Genomic DNA, 21,711 nt, shown 5'->3' on the forward strand with positions numbered 1-21,711 from the left:
TCTATTGTTTCCCCACAATATCCAAACTGTTCCCCTTCAATTGCTACCGCAGTTATGCATGTTCTTCCCACATTTGTATTTATTTTAGAAGCATTTACATTTGGGCCAGTCCATATAAGCCAATTTCTGCAAGTGTAAAGGGTTAAAACTATAATTTTGATGTTGTGAATGGTCAGTCCTTACATCCATAGCTCAGTCTATGAATTTGAATGTTTACAGTTCTCCCGCCTCATCCCTCAGATGTTTACCAAAAAAAGGGACTGCTTTGTTGTTGTTGTTGGAATCCCAGATTGCTTGTTTAATGAAAGTACAATATATTATGGTATGAAAAAGCTGTTTGTTGAGTAATAAATCCACAGTCACAAAGGAAGTGAATGTAGATCCACATGTTTTTAATCAATGCTCAACATTTCACCATGAAAATCATATTTTATGCCACACAGGAAAATGGTAAGACTTTGATCTTCAATACTTTGGTCTTGTTTATTCAGCAACTTCTTTTCCCTGTAAGAAGAAATAAATAATATAATGGATCAGTAATAATAATGAACATGATAAATATATGGATAGAATATAATGGATCAGTAATAATAATGAACATGATAAATATATGGATAGAATATAATGGATCAGTAATAATAATGAACATGATAAATATATGGATAGAATATAATGGATCAGTAATAATAATGAACATGATAAATATATGGATAGAATATAATGGATCAGTAATAATAATGAACATGATAAATATATGGATAGAATATAATGGATCAGTAATAATAATGAACATGATAAATATATGGATAGAATATAATGGATCAGTAATAATAATGAACATGATAAATATATGGATAGAATATAATGGATCAGTAATAATAATGAACATGATAAATATATGGATAGAATATAATGGATCAGTAATAATAATGAACATTATAGACTTGGATAGAATATAATGGATCAGTAATAATTATTAACATGATAAATATATTATGAACACTTAAAGAATACTGTATAATGGAACAAGCATTTTAAGGCTCAGCTTGGATTTTCAACTTTTAAGTACCAGCTTAGTTTGAAATAATAATAGTGCTTCTTAGGGATCTTCGAAACAGTTGAGTGTAAAGGGTCTTTATTGACCTCTGAGAAGACTGAATCATAGGTGGTGTTGATGTGGTCATTTCTGAACATGAGTCATGTACAGGTCTAGCAGCAGTTCTGTACCTTTCCAGAGTCACGGGTCTTGGCTCTGAGCTTGTTGACCTGAGTCTCAGCGATGTCAGCACGCTCCTCAGCCTCCTCCAGCTCATGCTGAACCTTCCTGAACTTAGACATGTGCTGGTTTGCTGCTTCCTCCTGGGTGAGGAAAAGAGAGGGAGAGCAGAACATCAGCATTCATTATATAATTTTTTCTAAAGATAAATATATTTTCGAATGCTGTTTTTTTCAGAGTATTTGACTAAGTTTGTGACTCACCGCTTCCTCAGAATGCCTCTTGTAGGCCTTCACTTTCATCTGCAGCTTATCTACCAGGTCCTGAAGTCTGTTAACGTTCTTCTTATCCTCCTCAGTCTGTGAGAGAAGAGCAAAGAATCAATGTCCCATAGTTTTATACACAAACCTCTCTGTGTGAAGGATGCACTTTCTCTTACCTGGTAAGTGAGCTCCTTGACTCTGCGCTCATACTTGCGGACTCCCTTGACTGCGTCTACACCTCTTCTCTGCTCAGCCTCCACCTCAGTCTCGAGCTCACGCACCTTTGTGGAAAAAATAAACGTAGGCATTTGTTTGAGCTGGTGAAATCAGATGTAACGAATCTTTGTAACACAGGTAATCTTCTACCTAGTCAAGGAAGCACAATTGTTGTCTGTTCCTTTTCATAATTTTTATTGAAGTTGTCTGTTATTATAACAACTTTTCATTATCTAGGTCAGTAGTTCCCAAAGTGTAATTTACATTTCAAATGTGATGAATATTGACAGCAACAGCAGGGTAAACTAACAGGGAACCGTGGAAAATGTGTGCAATACAATACAATGTAATAATATTAATCCACAATTGATGTTCTTAACCCTTAGATGCACAACATGAGCCTGGGAGTATCTCTACCTGTACATGGCCATCTGATCAGTTATCACTCCAGTGTTAATCTGCTCAATTGTAATTATTCGCCTACCTCCTAATGCATTTTGCACACAATGTATATAGACTCTTTTTTTCCTTTTTTTAGCTACTGTGTTATTGACTTGTTTATTGTTTACTCCATGTGTAACTCTGTGTTGTTGTCTGTTCACACTGCTATGCTTTATCCTGGCCAGGTCACAGTTGTAAATGACAACTTGTTCTCAACTAGCCTACCTGGTTTAAATAAAGGTGAAATAAAAAAAATAAAAAATAAACGGTGATATTGGTATCCACAGTACTCAATCACTGATAATTTTTTCCCAATTCAATTCATCTTGTATTTGTAATATATTGTATATGACTATTTATACATTGTGGCATGTATTTAGCAGTGTATAGTTCAGTACCCGTATGGCCTCTAGAGGGCGACAGTGGCCTGTTTTAATGTCGTTAGGTTGCTTCCACCACAGATAGAACAATGTTTCTACCATGGGGAGCTCGTGCTATGGCATTTATTAAGAGACGTTTGCCAAGTGAGTCAACAGCGAGACAGGAGCACCGACATAACATTTATGTCATAAATTCATTTGGCAGGTAAGTGGGAAAGCACCATATTAAAGACAGTAATGTTTTCGGAGTATGTACAAATGTTTGTTAAGATGTTACGTTGTATTTTCACGTTTTTATGAACTTGTGAAAGTCCGCTAGCCTACAAGCTAATTTAGCCTTCTAGCTGGTAGCCCCACATAGCAACGCTAGCTTCCCTAGCAACAGCCCTTTTGCAGCAGAGTGAATGAGAAGCTAGCGATCTGGAGAGAGAGAAATTAAACAATGTAACTAGATGAAGCCTAACAAATGATTACAATGAGATGAATTTGATTCATGTACAGTAAATTATATCGTGTGTTGATATTTATTGAGAATTGTTATTTATTAGTATTATTATGAATGAAATGGCAGTTTAGTAGAAGTCTGCCAAGACAACTGTACAAGCCTGAACGAAGCAACTAGATAAATACATTTGTATATCTTTATTTTAAGGTCTTGGCTACAATTCTTCTCAACTCCACTAAAGTGAGTTGCAAAAATCACTGTAGCTGACGACCTATATCTCCCTCACTAACTTTAAGCACCAGCTGCCAAAGCAGCTCACAGATCACTGCACCTGTACATAGCACATCTGTAAACAGCCCATCCAATTTCCTCATCCGCAAACTGTTATTTTTATTTTTATTTTTATTTTTGCTCCTTTGCACCCCATTATCTCTACTTGCACATTCATCTTTTGCACATCTATCACTGCAGTGTTTAATTGCTAAATTGTAATTATTTCACCACTATGGCCTTTTTATTGCCTACCTTCCTTATCTTGCCTTATTTTCACACACTGTATATAGACGTTTTCTCTATTGTGTTATTGACTGTATGTTTGTTTATTCCATGTGTGTTGTTGTTTGTGTCGCATTGCTTTGCTTTATCTTGGATGGGTCACAGTTGTAAATGAGAACTTGTTCTCAACTAGCCTACCTAGTTAAATAAAAGTTCACTTTAAAAAAACGTTTTTTAAAGTGTAACATATTCCCCAAAATGTTGATTTTGAAGATAAATGCATCCTGAATTAGCTTTTAAAACTGCTACATTTTCTCTCTGCCACATGGCAAAATGTGTAGAATTTCAAGAAATTAGTTCTATAATAATCAAATGCTATTTCTGTCCAAAGCCTAAATGAATAGAATAGCTGAACAGTTGTTTTAAAACTGCAAATGTTGTTTCTGATGCCAGAAGGTGACTTAAAAATATTATTTCCCAGGGGCCGAGACATGATTAGTCCGGCCATGCACTGGAGAAGTCGTAGCAAATCCAAAAGATGAGGACTTGTAGACAATCCCATTGCGACCTTAGCTAGCTAAGCTCATGCACAGAAACATTGGATCTAACGGTTGTGCTGAACTGAATGTTCATGCAGTCAAAAGCACTCCTTCGGTAGAAAGTTGTTTTTGATGAAAATTAAAACGTGTTAGTTTGTTACTTTCACTAGGTTGTAGTAATGACAGTTTCAGCTACTTAAAGTTGCACTCCAGTATCTTAATACATTTACTCAAGTCTAGGTCTTGCCTTGAGATTTCAAGAAAATTAACAACCAAGGATGAATTTTTCACTTCTTCCATAGACATCTCAAACCCTGGTCTGGTCTGAATCGCAAGCGTTCCCGGAAGTCTTGCAATGTTGCACCTCTGGGTTTAGAAACATTGTGGTAAAACTACCTGGATGCTATTTTTACTACACTCTAAGGTAGGAATTGTATTCTGATATTATGAGGGGGTCACTAATGAATTTTCTATCACAAAGGGGTCCCGTGTCAAAAAGTTTAGGAACCCTTGATCAAGGTGGTTTAGGGTGGCAGGTATCCTAGCAGTTAAATGTTGCTGTTTCAAATACCTGAGCCTTCAATGTGAAAAATTTGTTGATGTCCAAGGCACTTCACCCTAATTATCACCTATCTGGTGTATATGACAATAAAAAACATTTTAATTAATTTAGAGAAAGAGTCTCCTGTGTAATTGTATATGATCAAATACATGTCCAGCAATCAGTCCTTCAATCCACCCTAATCCACCCTGCTGATAACTCACCCTGGACTCCAGTTTCTGGAGCTGCTTCTTGCCTCCCTTCATGGCCAGATTCTCAGCCTCATCCAGGCGGTGCTGCAGGTCCTTGACTGTGACCTCCAGGTTCTTCTTCATCCTCTCCAGGTGAGAACTGGTGTCCTGCTCCTTCTTCAGCTCCTCAGCCATCATGGCCGCCTGGAATGGTAGTTTGTTTAATTTATGCACAAATCATAACATCACTCTGACATCTTTATTGTGGTTAACCAGCCCAGCTACCATTTCCCTTGAGGACAAATCAAATTGATGTAATCCAAGTACTCACGTCAGTGATGGCCTTTTTGGCCTTCTCTTCTGCATTCCTGGCCTCCTGGACGATGTCGTCCACCTCTCCCTGCACCTGCACCAGGTCAGTCTCCAGCTTCTTCTTGGTGTTCAGAAGGCTGGTGTTCTGAAGGAGGAAACAAGATGATTTGTTTGACTCTCAAGAGAACTGACAAGTCACAAATTCTGAAAATGTGAAAGTAAGGACTGTCGAATTCCAGGTGTGTGTAAATAGTATGCTTGGTTGAGTTTCATTAGAAATGTCATTTGACCAATACCTGGGAGTGCAGCAGTCCAACACGCTCGCTGGCGTCTACCAGCTCAGTCTCAGCCACTTTGCGGCCTCTCTCTGTCTGCTCCAGAGCAACTCTCAGCTCCTCGATTTCAGCCACCATCAGACCGTTTCTGCGCTCCACCATGGCTGCCTGCTCCTTCATGTCTTCTGCGACACGGACGGCGTCATCAAGGTGCAATTGGGCATCCTGGGGTTCACAATGACATACGTTCATTAGGACTTGTGGAAATAGGGGTGTTTCACAAACAAATCCCTAGCCATGTAGGGGTGGTAGAAATGTTCATTGGTAAGAATTTACTCAATATCCCTACCTTTCTACAGTATATAGTTCAATCTATTCAATTCCACTGTTCTTTTATTTTCTACAGATTCACGAACAAATCCCTCTCCATGTTCAGGTGTTTGAACCTGATGTCCCAGTCCCTTTACCTTGAGCTGTCCCTGGACGTTCCTCAGCTGTTTCTGGGCCTCAGCGGCCTGCCTGTTGGAGTGGCTCAGCTGGATCTCCATCTCGTTCAGGTCTCCCTCCATCTTCTTCTTCACCCTCAGGGCATCATTCCTGCTCCTGACCTCAGAGTCCAGGGTGCTCTGCATGGAGTCAACCACCCTCTGGCTGTTCCTCTTGATCTGCTCCATCTCCTCGTCCTTCTCAGCGATCTTCCTGTCCACCTCACCCTTGATCTGGTTCAACTCCAGCTGCACACGCAGAATCTTGGATTCCTCGTGCTCCAGTGTTCCCTGGACAAACAGAAGCAGTCAGGCCAATTGTGTTCAATATATTTGGATGTAGGAATTAAATATATATGACTACAATAAACTCCAATACAGGGATCATTGGACTGTAGCTGGTGTTGGCTAGTTTAACACTGCTTTCCCCATCAAACAGATGTAGTTTGTACCTCAGCCTCCTCCAGAGCGGTCTGGATCTCAGACTTCTCTGTCTCTACGGTCTTCTTGGCCTTCTCCAGCTCATGAATGCTCTTGCCAGTCTCTCCGATCTGCTCAGTCAGGTCAGAGATCTCCTCTGCGCACACACATACAGGAGCAGTTTAGACTTGGGGGATTTTAAGTGGATATGTCAATGTACTGAAGTTGACATTGAATCATAATAACCGTTAATTAATTAACAGCACTTCATATGGTCTGGCAAATCTAATTGCCCTCCACATCCTTTGGTTGTTCAAAGGAATAGTGATCACAGGTTAAAAATATATATATTTTGAACTGTACATGACAACTCTGAAATGGTGTAATAGTAGTTTTGATGTTTGCAGTTCCCTCCATTTTCAAAACACTAGTCAAACATGGGCCAAATAGAACTGCTGTCAAATGCTCACGTTGCAGGTTCTTGTTCTCTCTCTTCAGAGTCTCCAGATGATCCAGAGCCTCCTCGTAGGAGTTCTTCATCTTGAAGAGTTCAGTGCTCATAGAGCGAGCCTCCTTCTGAGCTCCTTCCAGCTCAGCCTGGCCCTCCTCATACTTCTGCTTCCACTCTGCCAGAACCTAGGAGTATCCATGGGAGTTTCATTAGATGAAGAGTTTTGAATCAGAAATATGCTACAGTTAATCATATAGCAGACAGAAAATATCAACCTAAGGTGAGGTTTCTTTGTTTTCACCTTGTCAAAGTTCCTCTGCTTCTTGTCGAGGTTGGCGGCCATTGCGTTTGCTCTCTCAACATCAATCATGAGGTCCTCCACCTCTCCCTGCAGCCTCTGCTTGGTCTTCTCCAGGGAGGCACATTTGGAGTTGGTCGCCTCAATGGTCTCCTCAGCATCCTGAAGTCGCTGGGCCAGCTTCTTCCTATTGGACAACAGAGGGAGGTTTTAGGGGCTGAAACAAACGTTACAATACATGTTGATGTAACATTTTCTCAGAGCCAAATCCACCATCACCATCAATACCCTATATTTTAGTTTTGCTGATCCGTGCGACTCACTTGGCCTCCTCCAGCTCCTCTGTGCGCTGGATAGCATCAGTTTCATACTTAGTCCTCCACTGAGCCACCTCACTGTTGGCCTTGGACATGCCGCGTTGCAGCTCTGCCTTGGCCTCCTGCTCCTCCTCAAACTGCTCCCTCAGGAGGTCACAGTCATGGCGGGCAGATTGGACACCGTGGGCCAATGCGTTTTTAGCCTGTGAGAGAGAAAGACAAAGAGAGATTGGAAAGATAGTCAAACAAATTATAGTAGAGCTCTCTGAGGGTGGTGTAGTCACCATGTATATGAAGATATGTCTTTAAACCAGGGTTCTCCAACTGGCGTGAAGCGATTTTATTTGGCCCCTCAAGTTTTCTGAATAAAGTAATATTTTGGCGGGGGGGGGGACCATAAAAGACTGTAAAAACACCAACAAATCTGCTCCGTGATTGTAATTTTGGAAATCCAATCCAAAGTTTTCCCATGCACAACAGACAGATCTATGTGATCAGAGGCGTCATGCCCATAGGGGGCACAGGGGGGCACGTGCCCCCTCAGATTTGTCCTGTTGTAGTTTCTCTGTAATACTACTAGTTACCTTGCAATTTTCTGAAGTTGGCTTTAGTCAGCCCAGATACCGTAGGTTCCCAAAATCCCAACCTCATAACTAACTACCAAGAAGCCATTTCAGGCTATCAATCGAGGTAGAGTGGCTAGCTTGTCTAACTATCTTAGCTGGCATGCCTGCTAGAAAGGCTGGTAGACTTAAGAAAAGCAAGCAATAACTAAATGTACTGAATGAGTCTCAAATTCCTTTCAATCTTTTACCCAGATTTTAGCAGAGATATAGAGAAGCATATTTAGTTTCTTTAAAAACAACCACCAGTCAGGAAGTTACAGACAGCTGAAGAGGTATGCTGAGATATGTCGAAAAACAGACATATATATTATTTTTTTTACATTGAATTAAGTATAAAGATTTTGGCTATAGATTGCAGGAAAAAGCTGTTTCAGGTGTTTGAAAAAACACAACCCCCCCCCCCAGGACAGCACCCCTAGCCACCATCACATACTTTGTGACCCATCAGATTTTTTTTGGGGGTGCATGACGTCGCTGCATGTGACCGCATACATGCAAGGTTTGAAATTACGTTTTTGTCAAATATTATATATGTTTATGTTTCTTCCGTTCAATTGGCAGTCTACAAATTATTTGTAATTATGTCCTGACCATCCACTCAAGAAAATAAATCGTCACATGGCTGAATCTAGTTGATGATCCCTGCACTAAACTCTGGGGTCGGTGGAGTCCATCTTGGGTCCCTTACCTTGACCTCCTCCTCAATCGCCCTCTTCAGCTCCTCCACCTGCTGGGTGAAGGCCTGTTTTCCTCTGGTCAGCTGAGACACCAGGGCTTCCTTCTCCTCCAGCTGGCGGCCAAACTCACCTGTAGGGATAGAGGGACATCTTGTTAATGACATCTTTGTTTTCTAAGATTGAACATGTATTTTAATGTATCTTGGGGGCAATGTTGTTCGGTGGTGAATAGTACAATAGAAACGATGTGGACCAGTAGAGGCTCCTCAGAAGAGGAAGGGGAGGACCATCCTCCTCAGTGAAATTACATTGACTTCAATACAAAACCAAGGAGGCTCATGGTTCTCACCCCCTTTCCAGAGACTTACACAGTAATAATGACAACGTACTGCAACCTATCATAGCTCTTGCAGCATGAACTGACATGTTGTCCACTCAATCAAAGGACCAGAGAATGAATCTAGTACAGAAAGCATATGCTACAGTTAGCTAGCACTGCAGTGCATAAAATGTGGTGAGTAGTTGACTCAAAGAGAGAGAAAGAACATAGTTTAACAGATTATTTTCTTTAAAAATGAAGGAGAAGCAAGAGAGAGAGAGATTATTTTCCCTTTCACTTAGCTAGCAAATGCAGGAGAGAGAGAGAGAGAGAGAGATTATTTTCCCTTTCACTTAGCTAGCAAATGCAGGAGAGAGAGAGAGAGATTATTTTCCCTTTCACTTAGCTAGCAAATGCAGGAGAGAGAGAGAGAGAGAGAGAGATTTTTTTTCCCTTTCACTTAGCTAGCAAATGCAGCTAGCTAGTTTAGTCTACTCAAACACCCGGCTCAAACAGAGAGGGATGCTATGTTAGTTAGCTGTCTGTGGCTATCCAACAAGAGAACTCTTCCAAGCCAAGGTAAGCTTTTGGTTTTATTAATTTATTGCCAGCGGGATCCACTGTGTAACTGCTAAACTGCTTGCTGACTGTACTGCATTATTGTAGCGGGTTTACTAAAGTGTTAGTTCCAGTAGCTACGTTGACTAGCTATGACGTTAGCTAATATGGTGACATCGATGTAGGCTGTGTGTAGCGGTTAGTGGTTATGTTATGAAGGTTTGGAACGTTTTTTTCTGCCTGATCACAGACAGCTGGTGTGTTTTGCACTGAAGTCCAGAAGGTAAAAGGTGAGGCGAGAAGGAATTATACAACGAGCAAAATGGTCATGCTGTTTGTATGTGGCTTCTATGAAAGTGAACTGTGTCTGCGTGGGATCAGGGTAGTATTCATTCCGCACATTCTGTTGAAAACCTTTCTTAAACGGAACCAAATAGAACAAAATTAGGATATCATTCCTGAATTTGTCCAATAGAAACTCTTGTTTGCAACTGTTGGACTAATTATTACAACCTAGATCAGCTAGATGCAGGCAAGAGTGTGAAAGGCAGTATTGAATGTATCACGGTCTCTCATCTCGATTACTCATATTCTTCTCTCGACCTGCGCACATACGTTGTAAACTGCTCCTAAAAAAAGATTATTGTCCTCCATCTTAAACATCACCGACCGGCACTAATGTGGACTATGGACATAAATCCCCAACACATTTTATTCTGTTCTACTGAAGGAAAGCATTGGCTTGTTCATTGTTGATGGTACCATTTTCTGTCAGGAGTCTGGCCCTCTGTCCGCTGATGTCGTTGACCTGGCGAACATTCTCATCATTCTTAGTCTTCAGCTCACTCAGCTGGTCCTCAAGAGTACGGCACATCTTCTCCAGATTGCCCTGTTAGTGAAACATGTTCCATCGTTACTTTATATATGTGACTCCTGTCAACATCAGTTGAGTTGAATGGTGATGTAGTTGACCCTCCTCAACACTGCTTGATCAAAACATCACTACTCACCTTAGCCTTGGCGACGGCCTCCATGTTGCTAGAGAGGTCATCAATCTCCATCTTGTACTCGCTCTTCTCCTTCTCCAGCTTCTGCTTAACGCGCTGCAGGTTGTCGATCTGCTCCCCGAGCTCAGCCACACTGTCGGCCTGCTTCTTGCGCAGAGCGGCGGCTGTGGCCTCATGCTGCAGGGTGGACTCTTCAAGATCACGACGCAGCTTCTGGAACTCAGCCTCACGCTTCTTGTTCATCTCAATCTGAGCAGCAGTGGCGCCTCCGGCCTCCTCCAGCCTCTCGCTGATCTCCTCAAGTTCCCTGGAGAGATCGGCCCTCTGCTTCTCAACCTTAGCCCTGGCAGCACGCTCAGCCTCGATTTCCTCCTCCAGCTCCTCAATACGGGCCTAGAACAGGGGACAGGAGCAGGGGGATGAACACTACAATAAAGTTGAAACAATTGAACCTCACAAAGTAATAATAGTATGTATATTTTGCATTAATGTTAAGACCGTTAATATATTCAGTAGATAGTGTCCAATGCAGGATCCAAACTACGATTTTGAGACACCATCTTTACAACAGCAAGATGCACCACGTTCCAACTTATTCAGCCATCAGAATCTATCGGGAAAAATGTGTGCAACCAGAATAATGTTTTTCAAGTCTGTGCTATTCTGTTCTGGAGCTTTGTACCTGGGCAAGTCTGGAGCTTAGACCCCTAGATCCTCTACTGTACCTGGAGTTCCTTGATCTTCTTCTGCAGCTGAGCTCCCAGAGACTGCTCATCCTCAATCTTGCTGAGGAGCTGGGTGGTCTCAAACTCCTTCCTGAGAAACACAAATTTGCCGATTGCAGAGTTAGTTTTGTTTCGATAGTGTAAAGGGAGAGCATTATACCATTCATATTGCTTTTAAAGGAATACTTCAGCATTTTGGCAATATATCTACTTCCTCAGAGTCAGATGAACTTGTGGATACCAGTTGTATGTCTCTGCATCCAGTATGAAGGAAGTTAGAAGTAGTTTTGCAAGCCAACGCTTATTAGCTTGCTAGCAGTTACCATATAATTCCAGTCATTGCGCTAACAGTTAGCAACTTTAAACTGCATGCAGAGACATAAAAATGGTATTCACGAGTTCATCTGGCTCTGGGGAAGTAGATAAAGAGCTTCCAAAATCCTGAAGTATCTCTTTAAGAATCACATGTACATGCTGATTCACAATTACAAGAATTTGCCAAGAACAACCAGTATAGCAGGTAATACTGTAGTCATTTGTTTGTGTTTACTTCTTGATTTTCTCATCAGCTTGCTGCTTGTCATTCTCCAGGTCCATTATGGACTCCTGGGCCAGTTTCAGATCTCCCTCCAGCTTTCTCTTGGCTCTCTCAAGGTCCATACGGAGCTTCTTCTCTTGCTCCAGAGAACCCTCAAGCTAGAAGATAAAAACACATATATTGTTAAAATCTAAACAACTGAAGATAATATCATCTTACATACTATCATGGCCAAAATGTCAAACTCCACTCACGTCGTCCACTTGCTGTTCCAGCTTGGTCTTGGCCTTGGTCAGAGTGTTGACTTTGTCCTCCTCTGCCTGCAGGTCATCCAGTGTCTGCTGGTGGGCTTCTTGGAGGGCTTTCTTCTCCTTGGTCAGCTTGGCAACACTCTCATCCATAGACGCCATCTCCTCTGTCAGGTTTTTAACCTGTAAATGGCCACAACATAATTATAATTATACATTAAGGGGAGATTTAGATTGTTAAATATTGCATTCATTTCATTTAGATTAGAAATGAATCAACAACTACTGTACTATAGATTCAACACTAGAAGGAAGTGTACACCATGCCTATGTTTCATAAATGAAGGGGAGCAAAACATGCAATGAATGTTGGAAGTACCCCCAACTGAAATTCCACTATTGTGTCATAATATTTCCTGCACCCACAATACAACTTGAATTCCATTTCTGTTATGCTATGTTTTGAGTTGATTATTGTTGGTTAGACTGTCTATGGTAAAACACAATACCTTGTTTTCAGTGGCGTGCTTCTCCTTCTCCACTTTGGCCAGGGTGAGCTCCAGGTCATCAATGTCCTTCTTCAGCTCAGAACACTCATCCTCCAGCTTCCTCTTCTTGGCAGTCAACTCAGCATTGATCTCCTCCTCATCCTCCAGCCTCTCGGTCGTCTCTTTGAGTTTGGCCTCCAGCTGGATCTTGCTCTTGATGAGCCCCTCACACCTTTCCTCAGCATCGTTCAGACTCTCTCCTTCCTGGTTTCAGAACAGGAGAAAAAATCATCAGCCTAACTTTATTTATGAAAATATAGACTTAATTTAGTCTAATTGGTCGGACCAAATCAGGAAATATATAAATAATATGGGCAATAACAGTATGTGTGTGTGTGTTTAAATGTTTGTGTAAATGTGCCCTTATGAGTGTGGGTTTGTATGTATGTCTGTCTGTGTATTTGTGTGTGTGGATGTGCCCTTATGAGTGTGGGTTTGTATGTATGTCTGTCTGTGTATTTGTGTGTGTGGATGTGCCCTTATGAAGGTCGTTGCTGACTCACAGATGCGACTTGGAGTGCCAGGTCATTCTTCTCCTGCATCAGGGCCACCAACTTCTCCTCCATTTGCTTCTTTGTGGACAGAGCCTTGGCCAGGTCTGCTGTCATCTTCTCATAGTTCTCCTTCATGTTGGCCAGCTCCTTCTCAGTCTCAGCGCTCTGCAGCAGGGGCTTGATCTTGAAGTACAACTTCATCCATGGCCAGGTTTTGACATTCATGAATGAGCGGATGTTGTATTGGATGGCGAAGATGGAATCTCTGGTCGACAGAAAGGACAGAGTGGCGTGTCAGTGACATCCCACTGGGAGCAGACGTCAGTTCAACATCTAGTTTTGATTTACGTTTGGTTGAGTTGTCAACTGACGTGAATTCAACGTGAAATCAACAAATTATTTCACCATGTTATTGGTTTTCGGTTAAAAGTTGGGTGAAAAAATATGAAATTGCCTAAGGTTGATGATATTTTTGAAATCCACTTTTTTACAATATTATCACATTACATTTTTTGGTTGAAATTATGTAGATATAACGATATAATGCTTTAAAAAGCGTCTTTCTGGGAGTCGAAGAACAACAAAACCTCTAACCCCTTTTGTTAACAGCTGAGGAATCGGTGTAGGGAAATGTAACCACACTTAAACTCATAGACAGCTCTCTAGATGCAACGACTGACAGTCATGCTAAGCTCATGAGACATTTTATGTTCTTCAAGAATTAATGGATAAATATCACAAATGTATTAAATGACAGTGGAACAGCCAAATCCCAAACTGCAGCTATAAAGCGAGAATCCTTAGTTGCTACATCCATTTCTGGACTAAATTAATTAATCCAAAAGCTTTAGTAGACCATTATAAGATGTACTTTCTCATTCTGAACAACTCACAGCATATACAGTATGTAATCATAATGCATTAGATACAGGTGGTTGACAGAAAGCTTTGCCAAGATGTCTACTATTCCTCACCTCCTCTCCATCATCTTGGTAAACTCTCTCCTCATGAGGAATCCACGACTGAGAGCCTGGACCATGCCGACCAGAGTGGCCAGCTTCTCATCTCTCATCTCCTCCAGGACACCCAGCAGACCGGCTTTGAAGAACACCTGAGACACAGGTTAACACGGTCAATGGAACCACAGATTGTGACAGATAGAAAGGCTTGAATCAAAAGAGGGGAACAACACCACTAGATTGATTTAAACAACATTAACTCTGCAATAGTTGCAACCAAACCATGTGACAGGTTGTTTCTAAGTTGTTAGTTATTGTACAGTTGTAGATCAATAATGTACACAGATACAGATAACTGCAGCCATACCACTCTAACACAGTGCACATGATAATGACTTTAGTTTCTCTTCTATACTTGTGATGCATGAATTTGAAGGAAAAACACTACAATTTTCCATTAGTTAACTGAAGAAGAAAGAAGAAAAGAATGGATATACCAACTGAAGATATTTTAAATTATCATTGAAGTTGTGCTTTGACTGACCTTGGTGTGTCCAAACTTGTAATCCTCGTGATTCACATCAATGGACCCAAGCAGCTTCTCAGAAGCCTTCTTGTTGTCCATGAACTGGCCCTCAGGGATGACGCTGGCATTCAGTACTTTGTACCTGAATGAGGAGAAACGTGTAACATATGTCAAGTTGTAATAGGTTGGTAATATTTCATAAAAGTTAAGACTATTCTGATGCTGGGAAAACCCTTGGAGCAGATATTTCTGTGATTGTGTATGTATGTGTGTGTGTGTGTCTGTGTATGTGTGTGCATGTACCTCTGCTTGAAATCAGCATAGATAATTCTGCTGGGGAAGCCCTTTCTGCAGATCCTGATACCCTCCAGTACACCATTACACCTGAGCTGGTGGATAACCAGGAAGTTCTCCATCAGACCTGGTAAAACAAAACAAGTCTCTTTTAATACTCATAAACAGATTATAGATTGGGATTGTTAAGGTTACTGATATTATACTGATAAGATGACATATTTAACTCAATATTTCTTGTACCTGGAGTCTTTGACTCGTTGGGGATCAGGCAGCGCACAAAGTGAGGATGAGTGCTCCTCAAGTTGGTCATCAGCTTATGTAAGTTCTCCTGTAAGAGGGTTACAAACCATTTTCTCAGGCCGACTGTAATTTAGAATAATTGCACCTTTTGAAGGACTGAATCTACACATTTCAAAAGCTCACCCTGAACTGGGAGGACACAGTCTGCATGGAACCACCCTTCTTCTTGCCTCCTTTCTTGGTTGTATCTGTTAAAATGGGGGAAAGTTAAAGATAACTAGAAAAGTACATTTCCTAGAGCGGGTGGAATAAATAGAATAATTTTAAAAGTATATAAGAAATCTAGAGTGGTCTTGTCTTCAGCAAACACACTAATTATAAACCAGAGAATCTCTGGTTAACTTCACACTTATCTAGAGGCAAATGCTGCCAATCAGATTGTGTAGAATAACAACTATTGTATGAGTAAATTAACCCAGTAATAAACCCTGAGAAATTGTGATATATTCAGACTTTAAAGAAAATTGTAACTAGTGCTTAATTTAATCTTGTGACGTGATGCTAGTCTTACCCTCAGGTGGGGCAGCAGGATACAGGGCAGCCAGAATTTTGACTCCTGACTTCCCGTACAGTTGACATACTGAGTCGTTCAGGGGGTCCTTGTTCTTCTCCAGCCACCCAGTGATGTTGTAGTCCACAGTGCCGGCGTAGTGCACCAGGGAGAAGTGGGCCTCTGCCTTGCCTTTGGCAGGCTTGGGCTTCTCAAACGCCTGTGTTTTGCCAAGATGCTGGGAGTACAGCTTGTCCTTGAAGGTAGTGTCTGAAGACTTGGGGAACATGCACTCCTCTTCAAGGATGGAGAAGATGCCCAATGGCTTTACGAAAGGAGATGTATATCAAATTAGTGATATTTACACTTTGGATCACATTAACTCCTTTAGTAAACATGCTGTTATAGGATTATATTCATTTAGAGGCACATAATAGGAAACATATTGAGATCTCAACAGTCAGATGCTGATAATATCTCACACAGCGTTCCATTTGAGCTTTGCTGTTGAGGTCCATTATAATCCTCACAGACATCTTACCTTCTCAATAAGCTCAATACAGGCAGCCAAGTCCATGCCGAAGTCAATGAAGGCCCAGACGATTCCCTCCTTCTTGTACTCCTCTTGCTCCAGGACGAACATGGTGTGGTTGAAAAACTGTTGCAGTTTCTCATTGGTGAAGTTGATGCACAGCTGCTCCATGCTGTTGTACTGTTGATGGAATTTTAAAAGGGATAATTTCATCATACAAGGCTGTAATCCATCTCAATCACAACTAATTGTCTTGTTCTGGTCTCATACTCACATCAAAGATCTCAAACCCGGCAATGTCAAGCACACCGATATAGAACTGCCTTGGATTCTTGGTGTCCAACATCTCATTGATACGGATGACCATCCACAAGAACATCCTCTCATAGATGGACTTGGCCAGAGCCATGACTGAGTTATTAACCTGCAATGATAATACCTCAAATGAATACGTGAGATATTGACCATGTCCAGTGATGAGGTGATGATACATTTGGGAAAACATCAACACTATTAAAACAAATCAATGCACTCGTCCCCAAAATAAATCCGGTTCACAGAGAATGGAGGATGCTTTGTTTGGCCACCTTACCTGAGGCACAGTCTGTCCCTTGGTCACATACTCGTTGCCGACCTTCACTCTGGGGTAGCACAGAGCCTTCAACATCTCAGCTGAGTTCAGGCCCAGCAGGTAGCCAATTTTATCAGCCACTGGAGAGAGAGAGAACCAACAAGAACAGACTCAGGGAGACAATATCGCTTTTTTATGATGTCAAACTGGCAAAATAGTTTGGGTAACTTCTTTGTGGGGTAGGTTTTGATTCTCCCACATCCATCATTTCAAATCATTTGTGGAGGTTGTAATTTGTCTCCAAAAATGATCTCCTGCCTGACTTTCATGTGGCACTGTCTGTCTTAGGTGTTCTATTTCTATGTTGGGGACTGGGAATGGGACTAATGCTCTACATATTGTATATCTATGAGTGGGACTCACCCTCTGTGCCGTCTGGCTCGGCCTGCTCCTCACGCTGCTTCTGCTTGAATTTCAAGTTTCCATGGTGCACTACAGCTCCTGTCAGCTTGTAGATGCCAATCTTCTCATCATTAGTGAAGCCCAGGATTGTAATGGCATCCTGACATTAAAGAGGAAGTACCACAGTGATGAACTGAACTGTAGTTTGGTCAGTTACACTACAGTTCTGTGCTGCTCACTGCAGAACAAATGGGATGGATATATTTGACTGGCTTCTCTGTTCCACATGATTACGCTTGGCAAACACATTAGTAGATGGCAGCACGAAATGAGTTTTACACAGTTCCACAGGACACTTAGTGGCGCTCTCTTGTGGATGTCTTACATGTATGTGCCTCAAGGCGAAGTGTGAAGGCATGAAGAGTTCCTTGAGGCACATGTCTAACTAACACAAGGCATTTAGAATCAAACAAAAAATATCTGAAAATTCTCGACTGCCACCAAGTTGGAATTGCACAGCGCATTCAGTGTGTATGGTGGTCCTATCCATTCCCTATCTAGAGATTGGTTAACCCTTTGTTTGACTCACATCTGTGGCATCCAGCTCTTCCTTGTCGTCGATGCTGGCCACAGCGATCTGACCCTGGCTACACATGGGGAAGTCGTAGGGGTTGGTGGTGATGAGTGACATTTCTGTGGACAACAGAGAACAGCTTGTCAGTTAATCTCTTAGAATTCTGCTGTCCTACTTTACAGTATCTATCCCTCCTTTACTCAATAGATGGACTCAATGATACATGTAGTATATAATGAATAGCATAAAGAGGAGACTGAGACTTGTGGACTAGTGCATCACAGTGTATTACTTGATAGATATTTCCCAGAGATCTGACTCATGTCTAGATGCCTGGTTACCTTGGATGTAATCATTGTAATAGTATTATTAGTGTGGACTATGAATATTTTTAGCAAGTTCCACAGATGGGGGTGGGAATAATTTCCCCTAAAACTCTACTTTGTCGTACCAACTATGTCAGGTTTGTGGCCTGTCATCATCTGGAAGAAGATGTGGTAGCCTCTCTCATCGGGCAGCTGGAAGGAGACTCTGGACTTCTCCAGCAGGTCTGAGCGTGAAAGAGAGAGAGAAAGAGATTGTAATATTATATTTAATTTGATGATTTGATCTCCTAAAAATTATCTGTGTGAATTTAGGAAAGCATTGAGAAACAATCAAAACCAACTCACAGGTTTCAATGTCAGCTTTAGCCAGTTTACCACCTTGGAAGTGAATCCTGATGAATTTACCCTGTAGTAGAGCATGGGGGTTAAAAATAGGTCAACAAAATAATCTAACATTTTACTTTGATAGACCTCTTTAAATGTTACAGTTTGTTGGTCATCTATCGATATAACAATAGGGAACTACTGAAATACATTTTTCCAATATAAGGTAACTTCCACAGTATGCCCTTCATACTTACAAAGCGAGACGAGTTGTCGTTCCTCACTGTTTTGGCATTACCGTAAGCCTCCAGTAGAGGGTTAGCTGCAATGATCTGATCCTCAAGAGACCCCTGATTGAGACAAATACAAGTTGCTCAGAAACTGGTAAAGCACGTTTTTCTCGATTTAACACTTTTTTTTAAACATGATTCAACCAAACCGAAATAAGAAGTCAAACATAAGAACAACCTACCTGCATTTTGCTTGGGTCTACTTCCTTCTTCTTCTCTCCACCAGACACTGCAATGGTGGCAAAGTACTGGATGACACGCTTGGTGTTGACAGTCTTTCCTGCACCGGATTCTCCACTGGTTTATATGACAGAGAAAGAGGGGTTTTAGTTACATGTTTGAGTGTCAGATTGTCTTTCACTAAGAAATAGCATAGAAAAATACACTGTTAACCTGTGTTCTGACATAAGTCTTTAACAAATAATCCTTCTCATCGACTCGTTATTACACATAACCTGCTGCTCTAATCCATCCATATTGTCATGTATTTCATCACACCAAGTGGCCCATCTTATTACAATAGAAACACTTTCTCAAGTAACATTTTAGTAAACAACTTACGTAATCAGGACGGACTGGTTCTCCTTATCTGGAACCAAAAAACATATTGCTTATCATACTCAAGCAACATTATGGGAACATTATTTAATTCAAAGCATCATCATGAATTTCAATTTGGAACATTTTCCATTCAAGGGTAATGAAATTAGATATTCCCAGCAAACTGTTTGAACCTAGACTAGAAAACAGTAGATACCTCTCTGAAGCATATTTCAAACATCCCATCCATCCAACCATCCATCCATCCTTCATCCATCTATCCATCCATGAGAGCTCGTACCAATCAGCATGAACTGAAAGGCGTTGTCAGAGACAGAAAAGATATGGGGTGGAGCCTCCATCCTCTTCTTCCCTCTGTAGGCGTTGACAACCTCTGCGTCGTACACTGGGAGCCACTTGTAGGGGTTCACCGTGGCACAGAAGAGCCCAGAGTAGGTCTGGATGAAAGCATAAATAATTTAGGAGATTAACAAAATCAGATTGACTTTTACCTGGATTGATGTGAGGATGTGGGTGTACTTTGGTAAACTGATGTGGGTCTACTGTATTGATATGTTTTGGTTTCTACCATTCATGTATGTGTGTGTTTATTATGTTCATGTATGTGTGTGTTTATTATGTTCATGTATGTGTGTATTTATTATGTTCATGTATGTGTGTGTTTGTATGTGCAGGTTTCTTACATAGATCATCCATGCTGCATAACGCTCTTTGAGGTTATACAACACAGAGGCTTCATTCAGGTAGGTCATCATGGCCATGTCCTCAATCTTGTCGTACTTGGGGGGGTTCATCTCATAGATGTCTGCATCTTTGAACACTTTTCCTTCCTGAAACAGTCAGAAATCTAGATTACACACAGATCAAAGTGGACATGACTGAATGATTTTTGCTCATTAAATACAATTACAATTGTTAAAAAAATGCATATCAACATTTAATCCAACTACTTTGTTTTCAGCCACTGACACATACATATATATATTTCTTGACTAGTCAATAACAAAAAATCTATGCCATTTTTAAATAGCTGTGTTGATGTGTTTGAAGGTTATATTCTGGCTACAAAAAAACAAGAAATCCTTCATAATATTTATTTAAATTAAATTATTTATAATAATTTATTCATAATATTTATTTTGTTAAAGATTTTATATTGAAATGTTTTTGATCATTTTGATGATTTTTCAAGAAATTGAGTAATTGCACAAACTTGAATACTTTTCAGATCAGACTTACCTCCTTAGTGCCATCAGGTTTTGTCACTGTCACAGTACACTTCCCTTCAGCCCTGGCAGTGACCAGACCCTTAAGGTACAGCTCCGCCTTGTCTGCCACATAGCAGGAGTTCTTTGAATCAAAGGGTGCGGCTTGTGCCTCCATCCGCTCCTTCTCAGACTTACGAAGGTATATGGCAGCCTTGCCGTAGATTTGCATCTCAGCGTCCGTACTCATGGTGACGGATAACTAGGAAAGAGATGAAACAAGAAACATGATTGACTCTGTGGTGCTTCCTCCCCAGTCAACAGAGTTAGGTGAGTGGTATCTCTCTCAGAATATTCTCATCACTTTTTATGTGAAGACTCAAACCATGTCTCACCTTCTTTTTCCCCTCCTACAGATGAATGTGTACTTCTTGGAGGACCCTGTGAAACGTAAGGTGTTGTGAAAACGCACAAGTCTAAAGCAGTGGAGGCTGCTGAGGGGAGGAGGGCTCACAATAATGACTGGAGCGTAGCAAATGGAATGTCATCAGACACCTGGAAGCCATGTGTTTGATGTATATGATACCATTCCACCCTTTTCCAGTCACTACCACAAGCCCATCCTCCCCAATTAAGGTACCACCATCCTCCTGTGGTCCAAAGCCTCATCATTTAGTCCCCGAAGGGATAGAAAGGGATATTTTTATTAAAATGAATACCACTGAAACCCCAGTTACATTCTAGACCCCCCCCCCTCAATTTACAAGCAAGACCATAAATGAAAGTTATTGATCTAAAGTAAAACATTTAAAGTAATTTTTAAAAATGTAACGTTGTATACCAATGCCATTTGATTGCATATTGTCAAATCTTACAAGAGACATGCAGAAGTCAATTCAAACAGTACAGTTAGCTACTGCCTCAGTTGCTGAGTACAAAGATGAGATAAATGTAAACATCTAAGGAGGTGGAGAGGTCTTACCACAGAGGAAGAAGGTATCTGACTTATGGATGCTGGGGCCTCAGCCTCCTTATATCTGGTTGGAAGTGCCAACCAGGCAAAAGTTAATTATGGACCACTCTGGGAAAGGACATGAATTGGATGAGAGACCTCTGTGTGTCTGTGTCTCACTAGCACCTCCCACTTCCAGGAGCACCACACTCCCATGACATTACTTTTTAATGTCATATTTGTCTCTGAAGCGAGATTTGATTACTAATAGTTATAACAATGTCAAAAGTTTGATTCATTCCAATGTTAGTTCTACTGACCCTCATATTTTTTTTTACCTTCATTTAACTAGGCAAGTCAGTTAAGAACTAATTCTT

The 21,711-nt window shown here is 41.0% G+C and overlaps 1 protein-coding gene across 1 annotated transcript; it reads right to left on the reverse strand.

The window, feature by feature from the left end:
- Window positions 1-374: 374 nt before the first annotated feature.
- LOC110495035 (myosin heavy chain, fast skeletal muscle) lies at window positions 375-21,504 on the reverse strand. Its single transcript, XM_036940063.2, has 41 exons — window positions 21,365-21,504; window positions 20,778-20,823; window positions 20,417-20,644; window positions 19,861-20,007; window positions 19,458-19,614; window positions 19,178-19,205; window positions 18,799-18,913; window positions 18,584-18,676; window positions 18,348-18,408; window positions 18,128-18,226; window positions 17,692-17,795; window positions 17,124-17,262; window positions 16,722-16,840; window positions 16,404-16,553; window positions 16,139-16,309; window positions 15,619-15,922; window positions 15,231-15,295; window positions 15,048-15,135; window positions 14,814-14,931; window positions 14,529-14,652; window positions 14,000-14,136; window positions 13,035-13,290; window positions 12,493-12,735; window positions 11,990-12,166; window positions 11,748-11,893; window positions 11,198-11,288; window positions 10,476-10,865; window positions 10,228-10,354; window positions 8,600-8,718; window positions 7,292-7,488; window positions 6,972-7,155; window positions 6,690-6,855; window positions 6,252-6,376; window positions 5,782-6,090; window positions 5,336-5,539; window positions 5,059-5,184; window positions 4,761-4,931; window positions 1,656-1,760; window positions 1,480-1,575; window positions 1,228-1,359; window positions 375-504 (listed from the first exon to the last, which is right to left on the reverse strand). Exons 3-41 carry the CDS (start codon window positions 20,630-20,632, stop codon window positions 484-486), a joined length of 5,820 nt encoding a protein of 1,939 aa, XP_036795958.2. The 5' UTR covers window positions 20,633-20,644; window positions 20,778-20,823; window positions 21,365-21,504; the 3' UTR covers window positions 375-483.
- Between the last annotated feature and the right edge of the window lie 207 nt (window positions 21,505-21,711).

The sequence above is a fragment of the Oncorhynchus mykiss genome, chromosome 13, assembly GCF_057628025.1.
Source record: "Oncorhynchus mykiss isolate SJ-2025 chromosome 13, ASM5762802v1, whole genome shotgun sequence".
Lineage (NCBI taxonomy): Eukaryota > Metazoa > Chordata > Actinopteri > Salmoniformes > Salmonidae > Oncorhynchus > Oncorhynchus mykiss.